The sequence below is a fragment of the Meriones unguiculatus genome, chromosome 4 (genome assembly GCF_030254825.1).
Source record: "Meriones unguiculatus strain TT.TT164.6M chromosome 4, Bangor_MerUng_6.1, whole genome shotgun sequence".
NCBI classification, from domain to species: Eukaryota; Metazoa; Chordata; class Mammalia; order Rodentia; family Muridae; genus Meriones; species Meriones unguiculatus.
Window position 1 is genome coordinate 96,084,768 of NC_083352.1, and position 26,211 is coordinate 96,110,978.

The 26,211-nt window shown below is 42.6% G+C and overlaps 1 protein-coding gene across 1 annotated transcript in view; it reads right to left on the minus strand.

Moving 5' to 3' along the window:
• The window catches only part of Sppl3 (signal peptide peptidase like 3), an 83,136-nt gene that overhangs the window by 9,686 nt on the left and 47,239 nt on the right, over positions 1–26,211 (minus strand). Inside the window, exons 3-7 of the mRNA XM_021631803.2 lie at positions 18,593–18,681; positions 8,353–8,472; positions 7,630–7,708; positions 6,529–6,641; positions 324–430 (exon numbers count right to left, since the gene is read on the minus strand). Of these exons, the coding sequence (XP_021487478.1) occupies positions 324–430; positions 6,529–6,641; positions 7,630–7,708; positions 8,353–8,472; positions 18,593–18,681 (508 nt within the window). The remainder of the gene's footprint in view (positions 1–323; positions 431–6,528; positions 6,642–7,629; positions 7,709–8,352; positions 8,473–18,592; positions 18,682–26,211) is intronic.

A 26,211-nucleotide genomic window follows, 5' to 3' on the forward strand; every position in this document is an offset into this window, starting at 1 on the left:
AGGTGCCCATTAGCCAGCAGCCTTCCCTGCCCTGTGTGCTCCTTGGCTGCATGTCTCCACACCCACTGATGTTCCCGTTCCAGCGGCATGGACTGCTCCTATGCAAGAACCCTCACCAGCCTGCTGCCTGCCGGCTCCACCCTGTCACACACACTACCTACTGCACTACAGCGGCCACCAACAACAAGGTGCCCTGGAATGCCTGTTTATGACTAACACCTGCAGCCCCCGAGCAGGAGGAGTCACCAGAGATGGGTATTTAGACAGCATTCAATGCCGATTAAACCCAAAGGAGATCCGGGTCTAGGGAAGCGGACACTCACCCAGAAGACATCGTAGATGAGAAGCCCTGAGAGAAGCAGGCAGGATACCTTGAGGCTTGGCAGGCGGACGAAGGCGATCATGGCGACACAGAGACCCATGGCCAGAGCTGGGGGTAGGGTAAGCACGGGGATCAGTCACTGTGGATGGTCGGTCTCTTCTCTTGACCACATAACCCTACAGAATCTGAGGTCCTCTCAAAACTCAGGTGCTTTGAGCTCTAGTTTCAGACAATTATCCATACTGCAGCAGCCCACCTGGACCTGCTGGGGTTTGAGGTAGGTTATCTCATGCTACTACTCAAAATGGGGCTACTTGGAGACCCAAAATCTGGATCATCTTGAGCTACTTAGCTACAGGCCAGATAAGACCACCTCATTCCCCTTTCTTGACATTCTGTTCCTATGGGTAGAGTATATTACCCTTGTTAAGAAGCCAGTTTAGCTGGTCATAGTGACACGGGCCTTCACTCTGGCACTCGGGAGGGCAGATCTCTGAGTTCAAGGCCAGCCTAGTCTACATAGTGAGAGCCTGTCTTAAAAACAAAAAACAACAAAAAACCCAGTTTATTACATACAAGTCACCTCCCCTTCCTCCAGACAGCATTCCAGTAATTCACTGTTCTTTCCATTGCATTTCCCCATTAATTCATCAATAGAGTTATCTGCAACTTTAATCTTAACATAGTATTTGCCAACAACCCTCTGCCTTCCTCCCAGTTTTCTGACTTAATTTACACAAAGGTCAACTTAAAGCCAGTTTCTCAAACTGTGTTTAACAAAAATTTAGCCACTAGTAAGGGTTTCTAAACATATAACTGTCAAAAAAATACTTTACAAAGTCCAATGTGAAAACTAGGAGGTGCTCCACACAGCACCGTGCAGAGGCCTTGCTTATGGCACATGTACGCGTGTGCTGCTCATCTTGTCACGCCGTGCAACAGTGCCCATGAACGCTGCCTGAAACCCAGGGCATTGTGCACTGGGGACCACAGCATTTTTATTGCACATGAATTTTTCTGCTCTCACAGGCTACATTACAGAAACACACGGTTTTCCTACCATCATTCCTAGTGTATAAACACACATTAAATTACTAGATTATTTAATTTTAAAAGCTACTGTTTGAGTACTTGAATGGAGCTTCACAAGTAACTGATAACTGAACTGTGACATAATCAGGGCATAATCTCTAACAGTTTCTGGTCCAGCAGCAAACACCTTCTGCTATTTTGTACTATGGTTCTGTGCAAGGGCATTCTTGGCACCGATGAGCATAAACTCAAGACACTGATCAACCCTGAAAAACACTGAGGATACTCTACCCGTCTTACATGAAATATTCAGCCAAGAGATTTTTGTTGTTTGTTTTGGTGAAAGTAAAGAAGTAACCTGTTTATTACTGTGCATGTTTCTGTTTGAAACTCTATGTAGACCAACCTAGCCTCTAACTCACAGAGATTCGCTTGCTTCCTGAGTGGTGAGATTAAAGGTGTGTGCCGCTATGCCTGGAACACATTTATTATCTCTCATCAGCGTTTGTATGCCTCTTTTATACACCTATGACCTAGAGTGCATAAAAATGTCCTGGGCAAAAGGAGGTTGTAAGTGGAGAAGTTAAGTTCTCCTTAAGTCAAGCTGCTCCAAAGAACCATAGAGAGTACGTGGCAGCACACACCTATAATCAATCCTAAGGAAGGCCGAGGCAGGAGAGCTTGAGTTTGAGGCCAACTTATACTCCATAGCAAGGCCTTGTCTCACAATGAGAGCAGATCTTCCCTCTTCCCTTTCCAATTCTTGCAGTATAAAAGCAATTAATTAAGCTGGATAGTGATGGCACATACCTTAAATCCCAGCGCTCTACAGGCAGAGGCAGACGGATCTCTGTGACTGCGAAGCCAGTCTGGTCTATAAGGAGAGTTCCAGGACAGGCAGGGCCACACAGAGAAACTCTATTTCACAAACTTCTCCCCAAAAGCAATTAATTATATTGCTTATAATTCATTCTATCTATCTATCTATCTATCTATCTATCTATCTATCTATCTATCTATCTATCTACCTACCTACCTACCTACCTACCTACAGATTACCACTGTCCAGATATTACTGTTTAAATGTCCTCCAGCATGTTTTAATGATATTTCTTTCTCTCGACCTTGTGTATGTATGTGTGCAAGCATGCATACATGAGTGTGAATGCCCGTGGAGGCCACAAGGGTGTGTTGGGCTTCCTGGAGGTGAGCTATTATAGATGATTGTGAGTGTTTCAGGTCCTCTGGAAGAGCAGCAAATACTCTTAACTGCTCAGACATCTCTCTCACATTCCCTCTTTTTGAATCGGAGTCTCACTTTGCAGCTCTGGTCAATCTGGAACTTGCTGGCCTTGAACTCAGAGACCTGCCTGCCTCTCTCTACCAGGATTAAAAGCATGCACCATCACACACACCAAGAATTTTTCTATACATTAAAAAGTTTTATGTAGAAAATACATTCCTAGGAGGGATGGTATAGATTTGTATTATCAGCACTCAGTAGGGTGAAGCAGGATGATGGTAAGTTTAAGGTCAGCCTGGGCTACAAAGTGAGATCATGGAAAAGAAAACAACAAAAACACAGACATAAAGTTTGGAGGGGGTGGAGAGGTTTGGGGTCAGGAAAAGTTGTAAAGAACTTTCCAAGGGTTGTCCAGACGGGGAGCTAATATGACCATACTGTATTACATACATGTATGAAATCCTCAAAAACACCAGGACCAGAGAGATGGCTCAGTAGGGAAAAGCGCTAGCCATGCAGGCCTCACCTGACTGTGTTCTCCCAAACCCACGGAGGAAAGAACTGACTCCTAAGGGTTGTTCTCTGAACACCACACACATGCCACAGTACACACATACAATTAAAAACAAAACAACAAAGTAAAACAGCCGCCAAATGAAACTTTCTCAGTGTGGAAACAAGATATTTAAGGATTATGATGCTGGAAGCTGGTAAAGAGCTTCTGTTTTTATCTTGTTTTTTATTGAGATGGGGTTTCTCTGTGTAGTCCCTGGCTGTCCTGGAACTCAGAGATACACCTGCCTTGGTCTCCCAAGTGCAGGAATTTTAGGTGTGCGACACCACACCAGCCAGGAACTCTTTTTATTCTATTAAAATATGGTGGAGGGGATCATATGGTGAGAATCACATATATTTTTTTTAAAATATGAGGTGAAATCTCATTTCTAATTTAAGCCGTTTCCACCTCATTTAGTGATATTTCTCTAATAAACACAGGATGACTTAAGTACTACGTGGACTAAAGTAACAGATTTACTTGGAGGTGCAACAAGTTTCTCAGATTTACTCTACTCCAATTCATTTTTCCTGTAAAGTAGTTCCTATCTTCTAGTTATGCACATAAAAATCCTGCCCTGCACAAGTCACTGCTTGCCTGGACTGCCACAGCACCTCCTCCTCTAGGTAAATAAGGAAACTGCAACAATGACTGAAAATGCAGCACAGTGCACTAGACTCTTAGGAGCGCCTCACTGAACATCAACTAATTATTAGGTGGATTTCAAGACAGAAGCGCACTGTGACTGTGACCACTGTCACGGAACGTGGAGTTCATGACGGAAGTGCATCGTGACTGCGGTCACCATGATGGAAGGTTCATCTTTTACAGCCAGTTTTGTACCCACTGCAGCCTTGAAGGCAGACAGCTCCTAGAGTGAATGCCCCTTTGGCCTGTGCAAGTGGGAACTGGAGACTATACCCTCAGCCTAACAGTCATCCTCCTCCCAGAGCACAAGAATTCCATGTGCAACTTCTTTACAGTAAAAACCCCCTATGTCTTCTATTTGCACATTTTGTTTAAAAATCTCGTTTACAACCCGAGCAACTTTCATGCCATTCAAATATAATCTGTAAGCAATCTGCTCTCTAGCTTGTCTCCTCATTCAGCTTCTCACTGCTTTTTAGTAATCAACATGGCTTATGTGACAAACTCTAGATCTAATTGTCAGTCACTTCTGAGAAAAGGCAGTCCTCCAAGGTTTAACACTTCCTCCTCCGGACTGTATTGCAGCACATATTCTTTTGATTAACACTTCTGGGGTGCAATAAAGTGATACCTGTTCTGAATCAGAGAAAACATAACTTAACAATCATCCTGATAGAGTTTCTATCTGTTTTGACCATGAGCAAAGTTACATGTTTTCTAATTACATGAAATCAGGACATATATTCTTCTTTGACTTTAACTATGCAGGGTGTTTTAAGGCACACGTGTAGGTCAGTCACACACACATAAACATACACAAGTTAACACAGAAAACTTTTACTGTGAGATCGTCATGTCTGGAAATTCATCTTTAGAATGTCACGCATGCTGGTGATGTAGCTCAGAAGAGCATTTGCTCAGGGCAGATCAAAGTGACCTGACACCTATATCAAACTGAGACTGACCAAGTTGATCTCAGTTATTTAAAAAGACAATCTAAGGATACAGCAACAGTTAAATAACACAGCACTTCAGAATGCTCTGGAACTATTTAAAAGGGCTCGATGTTTGTTTGTATGATGATATAGGCATATGCTTATGGCTACACGAAAGAACACACTGCAGGTTATCACTGGGTATGTGGATATGGGCCATGGGTGTGCAGATGCTTGCAGAAGCAGAAGGGTGGCTGTGAGTCACCAGTGTGGGTGTTGAGAACTAAACTCAGGGCCTCTGCAGGAAGTGCTCCTAACCACTGTCACTCTAGCCCGAATATGTTTTTATATATCACATGATATTTATTTCCACTTATATAAAGAAATATGTACATGAAAACTGATATAAGCAAAAATGGGGGAAATAATTATGAATGAGCAATATAACTGGTAACAGAATAGTCTTCTAGAGGAAGATCTAGTGAGAGGTTATGGCTGGGTGACTGGAAAACATTTGCCAAGTGGAAGAAGTCAGATGCTGCCTAGGAAAGCCCAGTGGCAGATGACAGAGCCAGGACAGGGCTGGGGCAGGAGAGGCCACCGCTGGTGTAGGGGCAGGAATGGCCTAAGCCTGAGTGTCTATGATGACTCAGTCTTCAATAGGCTTACATCTTTCTTGCTGGCAGCTTCCTTCTGCTCAACAAATTTTTATGTGACCCTGGATAATAGGCATATAAAATTGGCATATGAAGCAAATAGTCACTGATAATAAATTATAAACTTAAAAGACATATAATTTTACTATTAGAGACAAAAGAAATCTGCATACTAATATTGTGTTAGGCAATTCTGACATAAATAAATTTTGGCTGAATGAATAACTGTCTAAAAAGACACCTTCACCCTTTCTCAGAGTTGATAGCTGCCCATGCCAAAAATGCTGCTTTGCATAAATATGCAAAATAAAATGCCATAAACGGATGGTTAGAACCATTTTAGAAAATGTTGGAAATTCTATCCTAATTCAAAGCCAAAATTAATCAATTATTAAAAAAAAAAACCCAGCAACTCAAAAGAGCAATTTTGTGTTTATTTGTTTATAAGAGGGTCTCACTGTGTGGCCTGACACCTAGAATTTGCTTTTAGACCAGGTTGACCTGAACTCACATACATCCTCCTGCCTCTGAAGTGCTGTGTCAGTCTGGTCTACAGAATGAGTTCCTGAATAGCCAGGCTACCTGTCTTGGAAAAAGCAAGCAAGCAAACAAGCAAGCAAGCAAGCAAGCAAGCAAGCAAGCAAACAAACGTGCCACAATGCCCGTCTCAAACAGCAATTGTAAAAGTCAAATATTCTAATATAACTCAACCCAAAGCTATGCTAATTTGATACTTATACGGTGAGAAATGACAGTAGGGAACAGTAAGAGCTTCTGTTTTCTAATATACCACTGTGTCTCTTTGAGAGAGAAGCCTTTGTATTGTAGTAAAAACACTGCAACTCTAACTCGCAATACTCATCAGTGTGAGCAGAGGTGTCTAGGCGGGGCCACGTGTTCAGGACCACGGCTTTTGGTGAAGGACCATGGTGCTGCAACACGGGCGCACACTGCTAGAGCTGTAGGTTCACTGTGTGTTTGATTCTAAGTTAACTTCTGGTCAGGGTGTGTCCAGTAGCCTTTACCTTTCACCGTTGTTTTTCAATTCACACATTCACACAGGTCCACGGCCCGCAGTTGAGACTGTGACCCATGAAAGCATTCGAGAAACAATTACCACCTATCATGTCACTCACCATCCATAAGAAGCCAGTGGCCAGTGAGGACCCAGATGAGGACGAGCATGACAGACAGAGAGAATGACAGTAACTCAGCAGCAGTAAACCGCCCACAGCAACCGAAGGAAATCCTGGAAAATACGCGTTAGTTGGGCTGAGGAGCACATGGCACTCAGTGACCAAATGCTCCCGTGTTTCTTCATGATCAGAGCAGTCAGCAATCCCTAATTACACGGGAAGCTGAAAGGTCCAAGACTCGCTGGAGCCCTCTATAAAAGACTTAGGAATTACTTTTCAGTTCCCATTTGGTAATGCAGTTAATTTTTACTTATTTATTACTTTATTTATTAATACTGTATGTATATAAATAGGTGGAGGTCAGGCGATAACCTTGTGAGGTCTGTCCTTGCGCTGTGGATTTCCAGGATCAAGCTTTCACCTGCTGAACCACTGAGCCCAACAGAGCACCTTCCCCCCCCAACTAAAAAAACCCCAAACAAACAAACCAGAACAACAAAACAAACAAAAAAACTACCCAAAACTAAATTATCAACAAGAGTGTCTGAAAGTTTAATAATAAAATCAGTCTCTGGGAGAGCTAAATATAAGGAAAATCCCATTCTTAAGAAAAAAATAAAGAAAAGGAACTGATCCCATTCAGTTAACAATGATGAAATAATATTTGTAACATGAGGAAATCTACTTGGCTATCACTAATTTCTGGAAAGCCAGCTGCCACAACTGATTAGTTCCCCAGCATCACCTCCATCAACACACCATTTGGTTTCCTTAGAGCAATGGCTCCCGGGGGTGGAGGTGTGAATGATGCAGGTCACCAGAAGAGCAATGAAGAGTTTGAACTCAGCCACTATTCTTCTATTCTCACTGCATCTACAAAACTGCTTGTCCTTCCTAATCTAGCTAGGCGGGGAGCAAATTATAAAGATCCCCACTTCTGAGGATGTCTCTATTTTCGGTACCATGAAGTGCAAAAGGGGACATTATCTTGCAGTTTAAAAAGAGCAGCCAAACAGCTCGTTCCCCAGTCTCTGGCTGTTTGTACACTCCTGCCAGTACCTGTCCCTCTGGTAACTTAGGGAGAAGGTTCTAAGCACTTACTTGTTCTGAGGTGAGCAGGGTCTTGTTAAATACTGGCACATCGGGAGAAGAAGAAAAGCAAAAGCTATTGTTGCAAGAACTAGGGGAAAAAAAGTTTCATTAATTTTTTTTTCTTTATCCATTATAGGAAAAATTTCTTAACAAATGGAAAAGGTACCTAAAACCTTTCCCCATTTCTCTGCTTGTGCTGGAGCTGGGACCCAGGGACCTTGTGCATGTGTGGCATTCAGCTGTGTGCCCAGAAAGTCTTTCACTATTGCATAACCATTTTTTTTTTAAGTAAAAACTAAAATTTGGTTTGCAGTAGAGGGGCAAAATGTATTTTTCTCATCTTCCCTTAACTCAGGAAGAAAGAATAAGCAGCAGGCAGAGGATGAACCCCCTACAGTCATTTAGCTTTTGTTAATTTCCCCTGTACTTTTATCATGGAATCCTGGCAGCTAGTCACTTTGATAGCTATCAATTTTTCTATCTGCAGACACAGTAGTAGAGTATGCTCATGGCCACTGTGCCTGTCAAGACCTTTGGATTATCAGCCAGGAAGAACTCAAACCATTTGGTGTGGTTAAAGCTGCTGAGGATTCTGGGTCCCTGCCTTTCTTGCAGACTGTGATAACAGAATACAGAAGGTACAACTTATATAACATGGTAGATACATTATAAACTTTTAACAATAATTAAAAGATATTTTTATTCCTTTTAGTAAATTTGAAGCTAAATTACCTGCTGTACATATTGTGAAAACTACTTGAACTGAGTCAAAGAAGAAGAACATCACTAGGAGAGAGACGGATGCTCCAATTGGAAGGAACAGAGCTTGGGTGGAGTCAATTGTTTGGATACCTGAAGAGGAAAAACAGGACACACTAACTGTTAACCATTAACTTCACAACAGACAAGATGTTTGTGCGCACCCCCCCCTTCATTCATTATTGAACAGAGTATTACACGATGAGCTGACAGAATCTTTTCCAGGCTTAAAAGAGGAGGTCAGACACTGTAAGAGTTGATTTATGCTGTTTTCATAGCTTGAGGATTTTTAAGACCTTAACAGGAAGTAACAGGGCATCAAAAAAAATGCCTCAGTATGTGGCCAGACAAAATTCATTCTACCCAAGAGGAATCAAGCACTGAAATGCATTTTTAAAATGTTATTTTATGTGTATGGAGACTTTTCTGTCTGTGCACCAACGCACACAGTAGCCACATGGGTCAGAAGAGGGCCCCGTTTCCCCCTGGAACTGGACCTACAGACAGTTGTTAGCATCATGTGGGTGCTGACAATCAAACTCAGGTGCTCTGGAAGAACAGCCAGTGTTCTTAACTGCTGAGATTTCCAGCTGTTTGAAATATTTAAGACCGGTGGACTGGAATTGGGCACCAGTTTCTAGACCTGCCACGACTTCAATCTTTATCCAAATTCCACATTCTACAGCTGCCATTCTTGTCATACAGCCTTGCCACAATATGCCTACGCATTTTATAGAGTAACCCATGAAACAAACATAGTTCTTGGGATTACTATGTGATGTGTGGGTTCCAGGCTCGCACCTTCCTGTCCTTGGGTACCTTCACTACTTATAGTGACCAAAACCACTTCACCTTCTGTAACACAACCTAGACAAAGAATGGCCCCCACAAGCCCTGACTCAAAATCCAGATACAAACAAAACCCTCAAGGAAAAGAATATTAAGATCATAAAAATTCAGAGTAGTTAGCTGGGCGTGGTGGGGCACACCTCCAATCCCAGCACTTGGGAAGCAAAAGCATGTGGATCTCTTTGAGTTCAAGGCCAGCTTGGTATTCAAAATGAGTCCAGGACAACCAAGGCTACACAGAAAAACCCTGTCTCGAAAAATAAAAAAACCAACCAACCAACCAACCAACCAACCAAACAAACAAAACACAACAACAACAAACAACCCCCAAAACCAAACAAACAAAACAAAGAATCATTTCCTGGAGCTGGGGGATAGATCAGCTGGTAAGACATTGGTTTTGAAGGCCCCAGTACCTGAGTTTAATTCCCCAAACCCATGTAGAAAGGACGGGGCATGGTGTTGCCCTGTGATGCTGCAGCAAGTGAGCAGGAGACAGGAGGGTCTGGGGCTAGCTAACCAGTCAGTAGAGCCTAACTGATGCACACCAGATCATCTAGACTTTGTCCTAAAAGGTAATGGCAAAGCTGGCAGTGACACTGAGGTGTCCTCCAGCTCATATGCATACACGCTTACATATAGGAATTAAAAATAAACCATCCTCTTTCTGGCTTCCTTGGACAAGAGCATACCTGTGGTATATATTATATATATATATATATATATATATATATATATATATATATATATATATATACACACACACACACACACACACATACAGGTACGCAAACACCTTTATACATATAAAATCCTAAAAAAATTCTTGTTGCTAGAGCGGTGGCTCATTGGTTAAGAGGACTTGTTTGATTCCCAGTACCCACATCAGGAAGCTCAGTCGGCACCCACAGCCACCTGTAATTCCAGCTCCAGGGGATTCAATACCCTCATCCTGGCCTGAGGGCACCTGCACTCACAAGCACACTCAGACACAAAGACACTCATACAGACATAAAGAACAGCAATAAACACAACTTCCGTCAGTGGATTCAATAGGATTGTAGTCATTCTAGTAAGGAGGGTGAGAAATGATGGCCAAGCAGGAAACTTACTGTCTGTGAATTTTTGTTTGTTTGTTTTTGAGACATCCTTTTTTTTTTTTTTTTTTTTTTTGGGTGTAGCCTTGGCTGTCAGGAATTCACTCTGCAGAGCAAGCTGATCTCAAATTCAGACATTCCACCTGCCTCTGCCTCCTGAGATTAAAGGCGCACATCACTACTCCCCAGCTTTTTATTCATTCATTCATTCATTTATTTGGGGGAGGGTGGATGAGGGGAGGATGACGGTATCTGTGAAATTTTAAGGCACCAGAATAGGAGATTAATAGAGATTAATAGAGAAAAAGTCCTGGATAGAGGATGATGTAGCTCAGTATTCTCAGTTCTTAGCTGCCCAATGGAATCACCTAAAAAGTTTTTCAGTGTTTGGAATTACAATTACTCATTTACTATTTATTTTTTATGTTTGCATGTGTGTGTGCAATGGCAAACAAATAGGATAACTTGTGGGAATTGTTTCTCTCTCAGGTCCCAGGACCTGAACTCAAGTCGTCAGGCCTGGCAAGTGTCTTTGCCTGTTGACCCATCCTGCCAACTCTGGAGAGACTGTTGAACACTGCACTGCTTAGATAATTCAAGTGAAACTTTTAGGGTAGGTATAGCTAAAAGTCTACACAGGAACATTAATTTTGTACTGGGAGCTAAGAACTGTGAGAAGAGTAGTTGCAGAGAAGAGACTGCCAAAATCTGACTATCGGTGGACGAAAGGGACCCAGCCACAAGCGCCCGCCCTGTGTTTTGCGTGCTGTCTACTTAATTTATCCTGCTAAGATGTCATATGAAAACTGTCACATAATCTATTATAACAGAATGTTGAAAGCGAAAGTCTGCGTTAAGGCTACAAGCAAACTACCCAATCAAGAGCAAACCCAGGCATAAGGGGCTGGGAATGAAGGCTGGGGCGATCTCTCAGTGGTGAAGAGCACACACACACATGGTTCTTGCAAAGGACCTGAGTTCAGTTCCCAGTTACCATACCAGGTAGCTCAACTACTTGTATGGATAGCTCTAGGGGGTCTGATACCCTCTTCTGGCCTCTGTGAACATCTGCACTCTTGTGCCCATAATTTTTAAAATAAATAAATGCTAAACACACACGCACCCTGCTCTTACAACTAGGCCTGGGGATGGGCAACAGAGTTCGCTGTTGGGCCAAGCCCGATGTCTTGAATTCTACCCCCATGGCTACCCCCATGGTGGAAGAAGAGAGACTCCCATATCTATGCACACGCACTGAGCAAAAAGAAAGTAATACATCTTTAAAAGAACAAACAAGCAGAAACAGGCACAGTGACAAAGCCTATAATCCCAATACCTGAGGAGTGTGGGTAGGGAAACTGTGGCTCAAGCTCTGAGCTATACCCTGAGCCTGTCTTCAAACAAAATAGAAGTGAAAAAAATCAAAAGGCTCTTCTCCTAAGAATCTAAATTTGCCTATCCCAAGAGTTACCTAGGGTTTTAGGGAAAATAAAACAGTAACCACTTCTCCAAAACAAACCTGCTTCTTGGTGGTTAGGTAAATAGGTCAACTAATTTACCCAGTAATGTACAACTTTGCCTGGGAAAAGTAACCAAGGTAGTGACAAACAGATGCAACACAGGAAATGGTCTGCTTTCAGCTCCAGCCACACACTCAGCATGCCACACAAGATCTGGAATGAGCATCTGAAGCAGAGCTCTGTGAAACCAGGTTCCCTGAGTCATTTCAAACACAGGTAATCCTCTGTGGTTCACAAAGTTAGAGAAAAGTGCAGACTTCACAAAAGAAAACATATTTTTGAAAAGAAATGACTTTGATATTAGATTAAAAAAACAAAAGCATATTTTAAACCTAGAAACTAACCATGCCCACATTTCCACTCCTGTAAAACAAAGCATGCTCTAGTCTACAGATAAACACAGTAAGCTCGCCTGTCTATGACCCCAGTGAATTGAGGCAAGTGTTAGCAAGATCATACTTGGCTATATAGTGACTCTGAGGTCATCCTGATCTGTACAAAAACTTGTCTCCCAAAACCAAAATATGAACAAAAAACTAAGATGCCAGTTAAAACAGAGATTACATTAGCAAAACTACATATAAGATGTATTATAACACGTCTAAGTTTTATCTTGGCATGTTAACTAAAATACAAATGAATACAAACAGCAATCTGAGGCTACTAGAACACACGGTTTCTCTTCTGAAATCACTGATTTTAAGGCAAGAGAAGATGTAACTGGGCAAGTGAAACTCTTTTAGTTGCTGCCACTGCACCTCTGGGCACCAGAGATGATGGTTCTACAGGGTAAGGGCTCACCAACTGTACATTCTGGCCAAACTCCAATGGTTTAAAAGCACATAAAATAGCGCAAGACATTTAAACATAACCATAATCAAAAAGGCTTACATGGCCTTTCACAGTCAACTTAAGAAAAAGGTATGCTCATAGAATTTAAAATGATGTACAATAACGTGATTTTTATTTTTTGGCTTGTTTTGGAACCCTGACTTGTGCAGCCCAGGCTAGCTCCTTACCTTCTTGTCTCTACCTCTGAAGTGAACCACCATGCCCAGCACACATCATTATCAGAGAATGTAGCCACAAGCAAAATACACACTTGGTTATGGAACAGACACTGAGAACATCACTGTAAATTACACTACGGGCTTTGTACCTTTTCATTAAGGTACAGACAATGGCAGACTAAAGGGAGGGGTTATGAGAAATTTCTAGTTTTTATGGGCTTTCCAGTCTAAATGGGGCAATTAGATGTGTATATCCACCAATTATCTTATTTCAAGGCTTCAAGATGTCCAGTGTGAGGAGCAGAGAAAAGGCAAGGCCTTCTTTGGAAGTCCATGAGCTGTGTTCTCCCTGAAGGAGTTCTTTGGATGGGGAGACTGCTCTCTCATAGACCACTCCTACTGAGATCAGCTATACCCACCTCTCTGATCCAGCTGTGTGCCATCAACCCCACCTCCTTGTTCCTATTCATCTGTACGCAACAACTCTGCCTCTCGGTTCCACTCATTTATATAATAAATTTGACAAGCTTCAGGGTTGGGCTGCAGTTTCTCCCTCAGAGACCTCAGTCTACCCTACCCCAGATTTCCTTTCTATGTTTGTCTTTTCTTCATTTCCTCACCATCAGGTCAGTCCCTGGAAACTGCAAGGACTAAAATCAGGCAATGGCATTTATGTGGATGTTTTTGTTTATCTAATTAAATGCAGGACTGGGCTGGGTATGATGTCACACACCTTTACTCCCAATGCTGAGGAGAACAAAGGCAGATGGCTCTCTACAAGTGCCAGACTAGTCTGCGTAGCAAGGCTAAACAGTGAGACAATGTCCAAATAAATAAATAAATGAAGAAAGGAGTGTGTGTGTGTGTGTGTGATGAATCTCTACATGCCTCTTGGGGCAGACACAGGAATTAGAACTACTCTTGGAGGCTGGCTGTGGTGGCACACACCTTTAATCCCAGTGCTTGGGAGGCAAAGGCAGGTGGATCTCTGTGAGACCTGCCTGCTCTACAAGATAGTCTAGGACAGCCAAGGCTAAACAGAGAAACCCTGTCTTGAAAAACAAACAAAACAAAAAGACTACACTTGGATGATCAGATATGAATTTTGACTTTTTTTTTTTTTTAAAGACAGGGTCTTACTATGTAAGCCCAGGCTGGCTTCCAGCTGGAGATCCTCTTTCCTCAGCTATCCAAGTGCTGGGTTTACAGGCACAAGCCTCCAAACTTTAATCTGGATGTTTCTCACACAAGTATCCTAAGACACTGCTTACTGTGCCTGGTTTTACATACATTAGAGAATGTAGAGTAGAATAAAATATTCTTATAGTGTCTGGCTTCTTTTGTTCAACACTATAAGAATATTTCATTCTACTCTATTCTATGAGTTCACCGTAATAACATGTTAAAAGTTTTTCCACTTTACGACTGACATTTAGGTTTTTTTCTAAATTTTTGGCTATTACAAATAATTCTACTTTGTATTTCTTTGATATTTTATTGTGTGTGTGTGTTTTGCCTGCATTTCTGTCTCTCCAACACATGCATGCAGTGCTCTTGAAGGCCAGAAGGAGGCATCAGATCCTCTACAGTTAAGAGGATCTATGGCAGATGGTGGTGACCCACCATGTGGATGCCCAGAACCAAACCTGGGCCCTCTGGTGGAGTATCCAGTGCTCTTAAGTAGGAGTCAACTCCAGCCCATTAATATCATTAATACTATTTGAGACAGAATATCACTTTGTGGTAGAGGCTGGCCTGGAAGCTGCTCTATAGCCCGGGCTGGCCTCAAAACTGCAATTTTCCTTTCTTAGTGTTCCAAGTATGAGGTTATAACTATCTCTGTGTTATGTTCCCTCCAATCCCAACCATGGCAGCTCTTGTGCTCCTGGGGTGGTCACCACAGCTATGCTCCCTGTCCTCCAAGAGACAACGGATTTCTGAACAGCTGCCCTTCCTACACCATAGTCCACCATAAGCAGATGCAGCAGGCAGGGAATATGGGGAAAGGCCTAACTGCCCAGAGCTCCTAGGCAGTACTAGGGGAAAGGGCGGCAGGCGCCATGATCCTTAGTCATGGGCAGATCTGCTTTGTTGTTTCTCCCAGAACCATTTCACTGCTTTTATCTGGTTAATCTGGCTGACTCAGACACAGGTGCAAGTCCATTTATTATCTTCCTCAGGGTTCCTGCCTCACCCTTTTAATTTTAATATTGTCATGTTCTCATATACATCCGTTCACCTGTGTGTGCCCAACAGCAAGCATCCTAGAGCTACACTGCTGGGTCTGAGAGTGGAAGACCTCAGTAGATAATGCCAAAAGCCTGTCCACAATGGCTGTCAATGCACACTCTTCCAAAATGTACAAGAAGATTGGTCTATGTGAGCACTAGGTGTGGCTAGGGTTTCATCTGCATCTTGAGCTATCCTGGTAGCTGTGTAGTGCTATTCCATGCAGTTCAGTTTGCTTTCCTGATTTGTAATGAACCGAGTGCTACACTTTCAAGGAGGCTGTTCTACCCTTTAGCTAACAAGTAGAACATTTCCATCATCTGAGGTGATAACTCCTGAGTCTTTGGCCAGGTAGCCAAGGATCCTCACAGGAAGAGCCGAGTTACTGTTACCATTGTGATGTTTTGGTGTGGGTCACATGGCCTATCTAATAAGCCTGTGTCACCATCTAACACATCCAGCTCCTTTTATAGTCAGGGACAACTCAGCAGTTCCCAACAGCCAAGGCTGCCAACCTAGAACCCCTTGCTCTGGCTTCCACTTAGGGCAGTGGCCCACACCTCCACTTTTCCTACTTTCATGTTTGTTTCCCACAAATTCCTTGACCTGAGTATTTTGGAAGTAGGCAACTATGATCTTTTACAAATCTCCACCTGATTACTTTCTCCTTTTATTGGTCCAAAACCCTCTTGCCAACATCTTGGCACTAAGCACACCTTCCTTTTCTGAGAGCTTTCCTTCAGCTCCTGTGCCCTGTGGGTCACTGAGGACCCCAGTCTCTTTAGTACCCACACAGTCACCTTGTGCTCCCAACTGAGCTTTCTGCACATTAATTCTACAATTTTTGAAAATGTGACCTGACCAGGGGCGGTGGTGTACACCTTTAATCCCAGCACACCGGAGGCAGAAGCAGGAGGATGTATGAGTTCAAGGCCAGCCTGGGAGTTCTAGGACAGCTAGAGATACACAGAGAAACCCTATCTCAAAACAACAAACAAACAAACAAAAAAGAGAGAGAGACAGAGAAAGAGAACATGTCGCCTCCCTCCCACACTGTCCTTTCAAGCTGGAAATATGAGGTGCTCTTTAAGTGAATGTTCATTTTCTTTCTCAGCATTTTTCTAGACTACATCCAAGAGATGTAGTCTAGAAAGTACACCTTATTGTAACCTGTCAATCCTGCTTGGCATGCTGGGAAGGGTGCAGAGTTTGACAAGGAGGCAGACTTAAGAAAACAACACAAATGACACAATGTGTGATTCTCCTCTGACTCTGACACATGACAGGAAATAAAACTGAATTAGCATGCACTTCCTTCCACTGTATGTTCAAGTGTATTTTACAGACACACTGCATATTTCTCTTCTATTTTGTAACACAGTGTGCCAGAGATCATAACCTGTTTTAGTTGCACCATTTGCAAATAAATACAATGCACAATACAGGACTTTAGAAATAAAGTTACAAGGGTGTGAGTGATCTGGCTTGAATTAGTAACAGGTGATAACTGCTATGTAATGCATCAATCTGAAAGTCAAATTTTACACTGGGTTTAATTTGATTCCTAGTTAGTTACTGGTACAGACTTCATTTCACTCAAAAGATTTCATCACTTATGATAAGAGTTTTTAAAGGCAGAGTCTATGCAGTGCCAACTCACTCTGTAGACCAGGCTAGCCTCAAACTCAGAGATCTGCCTGCCCCTGCTTCTCAATGCTGGGATTAAAGGCCATCTCAGGCTGCTCAAGATTCATTCTATTTAAATCATTCTATTTTACTGTCTTTGTCATGCTTGTTTCCCACTTCGAAGAACTAGGCAAGTGCAATTTGGTTATGAAGTATTATAGGAACTAAAAAAAGGAAATGGCATTAATGATCTCTTTCCAACTGAACAGCCATGGTCCTCCGCCATAGCTGTTTCTCAAGACACAGACCTCATTTAACAGCTGGTGAACCTGGCCCATGTGTCATGCTCACTCTCTTGTCTGAATCATATACTCCCCTCTCCTAGCAGGCTGAGGTCTCTACTACTGTGGTCGACTCTCTTTGTTCTCTCTTCCCTGGGTAGTGAAATGACTTGGTCTCCAGAGCTTATTTTTGTCTCTTTCTGAGGTGCTGGGTGGGGTTCAAACCCTTAGCACCTAAACAACTGGGAGGAAACAGCTTTGGTTCATTTTGTTTTTTAAAATATGTAGTAAAACGTTGAGGAAACGGAAAGTACTATCCTCATGAGCCTTCTCTGTTTCTGGTGGTGCCTCAAATCATACCCAGTATTTCACACATGCAGCGAATGAACCTATCGCTCAGATCTACCCCAGACTCTCCTACTTTCCTTCTTTCCATAACAAGCACTCTATTTTCTGTAACTCTAATAATGTAAAATTCACACATCATAAAAATTTACCCATTTTAGATACAAAATTCAATCAATTTTTTTGGTAAACTTAACAATCTCTGAAATAACCACAATCTAGTTTTCTTGCTATTGGGTTTTTTGTTTTGTTTTTTAAAAACCACCCCAGTAAGACCACTCCATTTGCAGTTAATCTTTCTACTTCTCTCTAGACCCAAGGCAACCAATAATCCACTTTTTGTCCACACATTTGCTGTTTGGGGGATTTCATCTAAAGGACTCACACAGGAAGTAACTGTGCTAGGCTCCTTTCTCTGGCACACTGCAAGCTTCATTTGCATCACAGCACATATCAGCACTTCATTTTATGAACAGAGTGTGTATACAGTATACATGTTTGCATGTGAAGTACATGTATGTGCATATCACAAGTTTATTATGGGTGTCTTCTCTGTTGTTTTCCAACTTATTTTTGAGGCAGGGTCTCCCACTCAAGTTGGAGGCCAGACTCCTGGCTAGCAAACCCGAGAGAGGGGCTTTCATCCCTGACCTCCAGCACTGGCACGGCAGGCACAAACCACTATGCCTAGGTTATTACATGGGTGCTGGGGATCTGAGCTCTGGAACTCATGCTTGCAATGTAAGCACTTTGCTGACTAGGCCATCTCCCTGGCCCCCAGCACTTCATTATGAAATATAAAATAATATTCCATTGTATGGATAAATGCAAACTTGTTTATAAATTCACCTCTATTTTAAGAACTTCAAATCAAGAGACACTCCAAAAGCTGAGTCCTCCAAGCACTTAAATGTGCTCTCTCTTAAAGCTACTGAATCAAACTGTCCCAAGTACAGGACCACTAACCTCACAGAACAGCTAATGAAGTCACAGGGGTAGACACCCCCCCCCCCCCCGCCAATCTTTAGGGAGCTACCTCAGCAGTTAGCATCAGGCTCAAGCCTCTTGTACGCAGTCAGTAAGTTCAGATTTAGAACATAAAAACTCAACAGATGGCAGCATACGGATTAGATCTTACTGTTATATCAAACATAAAGCCATTACACGAGGAACTGGAAGCACAGAGAGGTCAGCTGAGGTGAGAACATAGGGGTTGGGAGCACACATGAGGAAATGACTAATGTAACACGCCTTACTGTTATTGGTGCTGTTGCCATTGAAAGAGCCAGAAGAGCTGCTGCTGTCTTTCTCCTTATCTTGGTTTTCAAAGTCCATATTAAGAGACCTGTGGGAAAGAATTAACAGTCAGTTTCAGTTTTGCTTAAGAGACAACACAGCAAGGCCAGTCATGACAGTATTCTAAATGTTGTTACTAGGAGGGAAAGAATGAACTGTTAGACTGAAAACAGCCCATGACCCTCCAGTGTTAGTGCAAGAGCTTCCCTGACTCCAGTGTAGTTCAACCTTCCACAATCTCTTAATTACCTTCTTATGGTTAAAAATCTGGAAAGAAAAATGCTGGATAAATAGCAAGCACATTTTGGGACTTTTATACCCACACAGCAGCTTTTAGAGAAGGTACAATGAGGACCCCCTAAAAACAACAGCCCAAAGCAGGTGAAAACATCTGTGCTTCAAACAACACTATTAAAAATAAATAAATAGCAGGGAGAGGTGACCTCCTGGAGGGAGGGATGGAGGGAGGCCAGCCACTCACATGAGGAAAGAAAATGCCTGCCAACCATGTGACTGGCAAGAGCTTGCAGAGAGCGGTTAAGAATCAAGTCAGGTAGGAGTCCAGTGTTGGGAGACTGGGGGCTGCATACACTGATGTGCTGACCTGAGTTGAGTCAGTCAGTCCAGCAAACAACCCAACCAGGCATCTGATTTTGGAGTTCCAGCCTCCACAACTCTGAGAAAATAGATTTCTGTTGTCTAAGCCATCTAAGCTACAATGTATTTTGCTATGTTAGCCTGAGCTAATATAGAGTACAGATCATGTGTTATATATTCCAACTTGTCTCATATCTTCTGATATGTCCATCATTGGCAAATATCTTAATGTATGTTAAATAAAGACAGGTTTTGCTGTGGAGGCGTTTCACAAATGACAGCTAGATTACACTGATGAAGAGCACTACTTCAATGGGGTTCATTGGAATTACTCAGTCAAGATTGCTGTGCAATCATGAGTTTGGATCCCTAGAGCCCATGTCAAAAGCTGGGTATGGTGGCACACATCTGTAATCCAGTGCTGGGGGAAAGGCAATGTGTGTCATGGAACTGGGCAATCCGGAAGCTTATTGGTCAGCCAATCAGGTCCAACTGATGATCTCAAGGTTCAGTGGAGGGCAGACTGAGACATCAGTCCTCTAGACTATACATGCATGTGCACAATCAACACAAACACACAAGAACATTAGTCAAAGCCACTCTGTTGCTGTTCATTTTCTTCCTGCCTGTATTGTTGCATTATTGAATGAGGGACACTGTTATATTCAGCTGTATTTGTAGGTTTTGTTTTCCTTTCTGTCTACCAGTTTTTGTTTCACGGAATTTGGAACTCTTTTATTATATGAATAAGCATTTAGGAGCCCCAGTGAGATGATTTAGCAGGTGAGTTTGCCTTAATTCCTGGAAACCATGTGGTGGAATGAGAGAACTGGTTCGTGCAAGTTGTGTATACACATACACATGAGCCAGGAGAATAGCAATAATAGTAGTAGTAATAATAATAATAATAATAATAATAATAATAATAACAGCCTAGACTATTCAGCTTTCTAATTCTAACTAACAGTCACCTGCTTGTATACATCCGGGGTCTTCTATTTACTTTTAGACCTACCAGAAGATGCTCAGCAGGAAATAAAAGACTAACTTAACTGCCCCATGTCAGCTGGTCCTAGAGGAACTGTTACAGTGACTGGTTGCCAGACAAATTGCTACTTCTAGATTCTGACTAGATCTATAAAACAACAAAACATTAAAAAAAAAAAAACCTGCACACAAATTTTAAAACTAATTTCTTCTGCCATGACACATGTGGTAATTTTCAGTCCTCTGTACTTTCAGCGTTCCATAGGGCTCATGACAGAGTTGATCATGAGGGCACAGGAGGTCTAAACTGGACATGCAGTGCATGAGGACATGTCTGCAGCCAAAGGAAAACAAAGACCTCCCCTTCCCCGTGGGTGTGTGCTGGGAAAGCATGCATTAATCTGAGTTTTCAGCTCCACTTACGAACATAAAAACAGTAAGTGCATTTGTTACGTCCACGCTGCCTCTCTGGCCCTGGTGACAGCTGGGTGACTTTACAAGAATCTTTATTCACATCTCTGCCCTGGGGCCAGCTTCTACTCCTCCTGCTGGCACATATGACACTATGGGCTGGAAAGCTGCCAGCTGTATTTTTGGTCTTACCCAAAGCATGGACAGCCTCTCCCAGAAGATGGAAAAAATAAGCCTGGGTGCAGAGGTCAGTGCTGGCCAGCCAATTTATTATTAGCTGAGGGGTAGTAAAAACTCTACCTTTAGCCAGGGGTAGCAGTGCACTCCTGTAATCCCAGCGCTCAGGAGGCAGAGGCAGGCAGATCTCTGAGTTTGAGGCCAGCCTGGTCTACAGAGCAGGTTCTTGAACAGCCAGGAGCAGAGAAATCCTGACTGGAAGAACAAGAAAAAAAAAGGGGGGGGGGGTGAGGGTGGGCGCAGAGAGCTGACTCAGCAGTAAAAGTTTGTGCAGAGTACCTGAGTTTGGTTTCTAGTGTGTGCTGCAGTGGCTGGGAACCACCAGGTAACTATAACTCCAAGGGATCGGATGCTTTTTTCTGGATGCCACTGGACGGACACACACACACACCTTTTAAGAATACCTTTAAATAAACCGACCAAGCAAAGCAAGCACACTTCATCTTGCTGACAGCACTGCTGTAGAGATGGTGCCAAAGGCAGCACCTGAGGTGCTATGAAGATGGATCATCCCCGCTCCCCCAGGGTTTCTCTGTATAGACCATGGCCTTGAATATACAGAGATCCATCTGCCTCTGCCTCCTGATGCTGGACAGTCCAATGTAACTACTCTGAGCGTCTGAGGCAATATTTGCCTCAATCTTGTTTTAAAAAGAAAACAACAACAAAACAACCAAGCCTTGACTGATCATTAGAGATTACCACTACGCAACTAAACAAATCAACATAAGCAAAGTGGAGAGCTGTATACACTTGTTCAAGCTGGGAAGTGTTACATCTTCCAGCTCTACTCTAACAGCTTAGTGTACTCCACAGCTGACACCACACTTGAGCTGTTTAAATACCACCTTTGCAGAAGACTTCTGTCTTAGAGCACCAGGAATGCTCAATTATGGACTTACTTGGTAACTCACTAAGTCTACAGACAGCCCTGTGCTTAGCTGGCCCTGAATGGTCTGTTCTGTCTTTATCACCCCAGCCCTGTCCTGCCACCACAGTCTTATTACTGCTCTGTGACAACCTGTGATGGCACTACACCGAATGATACTACATACACTTCATTCAAATTGTACCCTGGCTATCTGCTTAACAAAGAGCACATTCAGGTGACTGAAATCAAGGTTTAAAAGAGCAAGGTGGGCCCTAAGACAGCTTAGCAGGTCAACAGCTTGCTGTGCAAGCCTGATTATCTGAGTTTGGTCCACACAAATATGGACAACAACTCCACAAAGTTGTCCTCCACATGCCTCCTGGGGCACACTGCCACAAACAAATATATAAACACTCACACACAAATATATAAACATTAAGAAAATAGAAACTGACCAACAGAAGAAATTAGACTTGGCGGCACTCGCCCAAAATCCCAGCAGTTGGGAAGCTGAGGCAAGAGAACTGGAAGTTTTGATCAAAAGTTTGAACCAGCCCAGGTTATAGGGTGAGATCTTGTCTTAAAAAAACAAAACAAAACAAAACAAAACAAAAAAAACACCACCACAACAAAAAACCCCAATGTTTTCATTTCTACTCTGTATCAATTATAACTGAATAGAAATAGCAGTAGGTCAAGTAATTAGATCTAATTACTGATGCACACAGGCAGCATTCAAGAGAAAGACACAGGAGAATGGCAAATTTGAGGACAGCCTGGGCAACACAGCGAAGAAATCCTGTCCTTGACCAAGTGACCCACCATGGATGCATGTAAGAAAAGAGGATGGTCTTCTCATTACTTGGTTGGAAATACTGAGAGCCAAAATAGTGACTGTAGTGAGAATTCTGGAATTTTTGTTTCTTTAAAAATATATAGAAATATTAGTAGAATATGTTTTCATTTTTAATCCCAGGTATGGGATATAGGGCTGCTTTGTAGCAGGGGACTATGATTTGCCTCGTGCTCTAGCAGAGACGTGGTTTTGCCAGCCTCAGATTGTCTCTGCAACTGTGTGACATCTGGAATTCTGGGAACTTTTCAGAGGTATATAAATGATACAGCCCTGAGAAGCAGGGTGGGTGGTTCTTGGTTGTTCAGGGGTGTTGGCTGCAGTTCGTTAGTAGTTGTGCTCAAAGAGGAAACAAGAAGAAAGAAATCAGATTCAGGGATCTCTGTCTCTCTCTTCTCTATCCTATCTAGTGACGGGGTGAAACTGGGGGTGGGGGCGGGAAGGGCAAGATAAAGGCGAACCCACAAAGTAGCAAAGACAGATAACAGTAGAAAACTGGGTTGGTGGTTGGTGGTTTTTTTTTGGGGGGGGGGCAAGGACAGTGTGAGACAGGGTTGAACTTACTCCATAACCAAACATGGTCCTGAACTTCTGACCCCCAACCTCCACCTCCAGTTAACCTTAACTGCACCCACTGGTCAGGTGCTGGGCTGGATGTGGTACAGTCAAGATGACTTTCTTTGCTTTCTTCAATTGGGGAATGGAACCCAAGACTTCAGAAGTGCTATACCAATGCTCTACCACTGAGCTACAACTCTACAGCCCACCTTTTTTTTTTTTTTTTTAATTTTCAGAGTAACCCCATAAGCAGAGGTACTACAAATCTACAGGTAATTAGTCATCATTTTGTCCCACCAATATTAATGTGAGCTCTTTTAAAAATCATTCAGTGTGTTGTGGTTTAGACAGTAATGAGATCACTTTCTCTGTTGGACTGAATGGCATACCTACAAGATTCCTATCTGAAGTGTTAACTACAGAACCTGAACATGTAACTGGATTTGCAGACAGTTTTACAAGAGGTATTATAAGAAATGGAATGCTTTTCCTACCCTACTTAGACAGGCTCTCACTGGGCTGCTTTTGGCTTAAACCAGTGCAAGCTGGTGTTGACCTGAAGGTGTGCACTACCACACCGAGCTTAAAATGGCATCTAAGGAGACAAGCAGACATGGGCAAGGGAAAGGGAGACAGACTTCTGTGCAGCTGGGAAAGGACATGCAAAAGCAACATCTATAGGTGAAGGTCAAATCCAGAAGCCAGGAAGGGGTGTCGGGATGAAAGCCTACCCTGCTGACATCTTAGACCTTGGACTTGAGCTTCTAGAACTAAAGGAAAGCTCTCTGCTGTCTAGGTAGCCAGTCTGCGGCTCCCTGTTAGGCAGCCCAGCAAACCAGCTAAGAGCTGCTGAGTCATCATCTCCTGTCACCTACCTGACCTTTACCTGCTTCCTAAACCAGAAAAAGTAACTCAAGAGATAATCAGCCAGAAGTAGTTAAAGAGAACTCTGTCCCTTCTCCCCACTAACCTTCTTTCTCTCCTACCTAGTGTTGGAACGTATCCTACGTAGCGTTGGAAGGTATTAGGTGGGATATGGGTTGGTGGAAGGGAGGTATAGGCTTAAGGAACCTAAAAAAAAAAAAAAAAAATTAAATAACAAAATTAAAAAAATAAAAGAAAGTTTAAAAAATAGGCGCTACCCCAATGTAAGCATTTGTGGAGTCCAGAGGAAGACATCTGGCATCCAGCTGAGATTTTGAGACAGAGTCTATTACTGAACCAGGTTTTTTGGGCTAAGCTGGCTGGATCTGACTGTTTCTTGCCCCAAGTTGGGTTACAGGCACCCACCACCACTTTTTTTACTTGTCTGCTAGAGATGTGAACTCAGCTCCTTCTATTTTTACAGTAAGTGTCCTTACCCACCGAGCCATCTTCTCAGTCCACTTCCTTCTCTTTAAAGTAGGACTAACAAAGCACTTCACAGATTCCCATGTACTAGTGTGCTAACGATAGCTTTCATAGCACACAAATTTCTCATTAACAACCAGTACTGCAGTTTCTCCTCATCAGTTTGATCAAGCTCCATATATGCTGCTTTACTGCAGACAGGTATGAAGTCAGCAACCTTTCACATAATGCTAATGGCTTAATCCTGAGCTGGCCAATCCAAAGGCCGACTAAGTAGTGTCAAACACAATGTGGTCACACTGATATACATCTGACAGGAATCTATCATGATGCTATAGCAAGAAGTAACTTAACATGCTCTGAATGTCTTAGTAAGGCTTTATTTAGGATTTGTTCTTACTCTAAGGTAAAAATTCATGAGAAACGAGTAGAATGGTATTTGAATTAACCAGTCCTGGACTGCAGAAGCAGGCCCCTAGAGCTCACTGGCCGGTTATCTACCTCAACCAGTGCCAGGTTCAGCGAGGGATGCTGTCTCAAAGTGGCATGCTCCTGAGGAATGCAGTTATGTACACCCACACGCACATACATCCATACACATATACAGGCACCACATACATACAAAATAGTTTGAAAAAAACTACACTGTAAACCAGGTGCAGTGGCACACACCTTTAATCCCAGCACCCAGGAGGCAGAGGCAGGTAGGTGGATCTCTGTGTGTTTGAGGCCAGGCTGGTCTACAGAGTGAGTCCAGGACAGCCAAGGTTACACAGAGAAACTCTGTCTCAAAAAAACCAAAAATGAAAACAAAAAACCCACAATGCGCTGTAGGACAAGGAGAAATGTTAGGTCTGACAGGATGTGCTGTGAGCAGTTTAGACAATGAGGTCTGTATTGAGTTGGTAACAGCACATGCTTGGATAGCCACTGTGTTTAAGAGTTCAGTAATCAGGAATAACCAACAATCAACAGCCAGATGGCGTAACAACCTTAGGCTATACTCTGGGGTAACATACTCTGCCATGTGGACCACAGCCCCTGCTGCTGTTGGCTGTTTACCCTCAATTCTGGCTGAAATAGTTCCACAAATGTTTACACGGAAGGGTACCATGGGTCACTTTTGAAGGCCTCAGGGAAGAGAACTATGAAATGATGCACTCATACGCGCACACACCACATGCACACATTTCTTTTTTCTTTTTTCTTTCTGGGTCTCATATCTAAGTCTGTCACTGCAGCTTGACTTCGATATATATGTATTTAAAATAAGTCTCCAAAACTGAAATAAAAATATTTTGGATGGGTATTCTAACATCAGACTTGGTAAGATATTTACACAGAAATTTTAAGAAGGTATAGACAGTGGTTCTCAATAATACAGTTCCTCATGTCATGGTGATCCCCAACCATAAAATTATTACATTGCTACTTCACAACTGTAGTAATGTAAATATTTTTAGATAGAGAGAGGTTTTCTCCAAAACCATCCCACAGGTTGAGAACCACTGGTATATAGAGATTTTTTCAAAGGTTAGTCTATCAGGAAATATACAAATGTACAAAAAGTGAAAAGACAGACCCAGAGACACAAAGGAAAAAAAAAGTTTGCAAGCACTTCTCTGGTAAAGGTATCTTCACAGTATGTAAAGAAGTCTTAAATTTAACACTAGGAAGATAAAAATGGGGAGAGAGGGGCTCAGAATAAATATAGC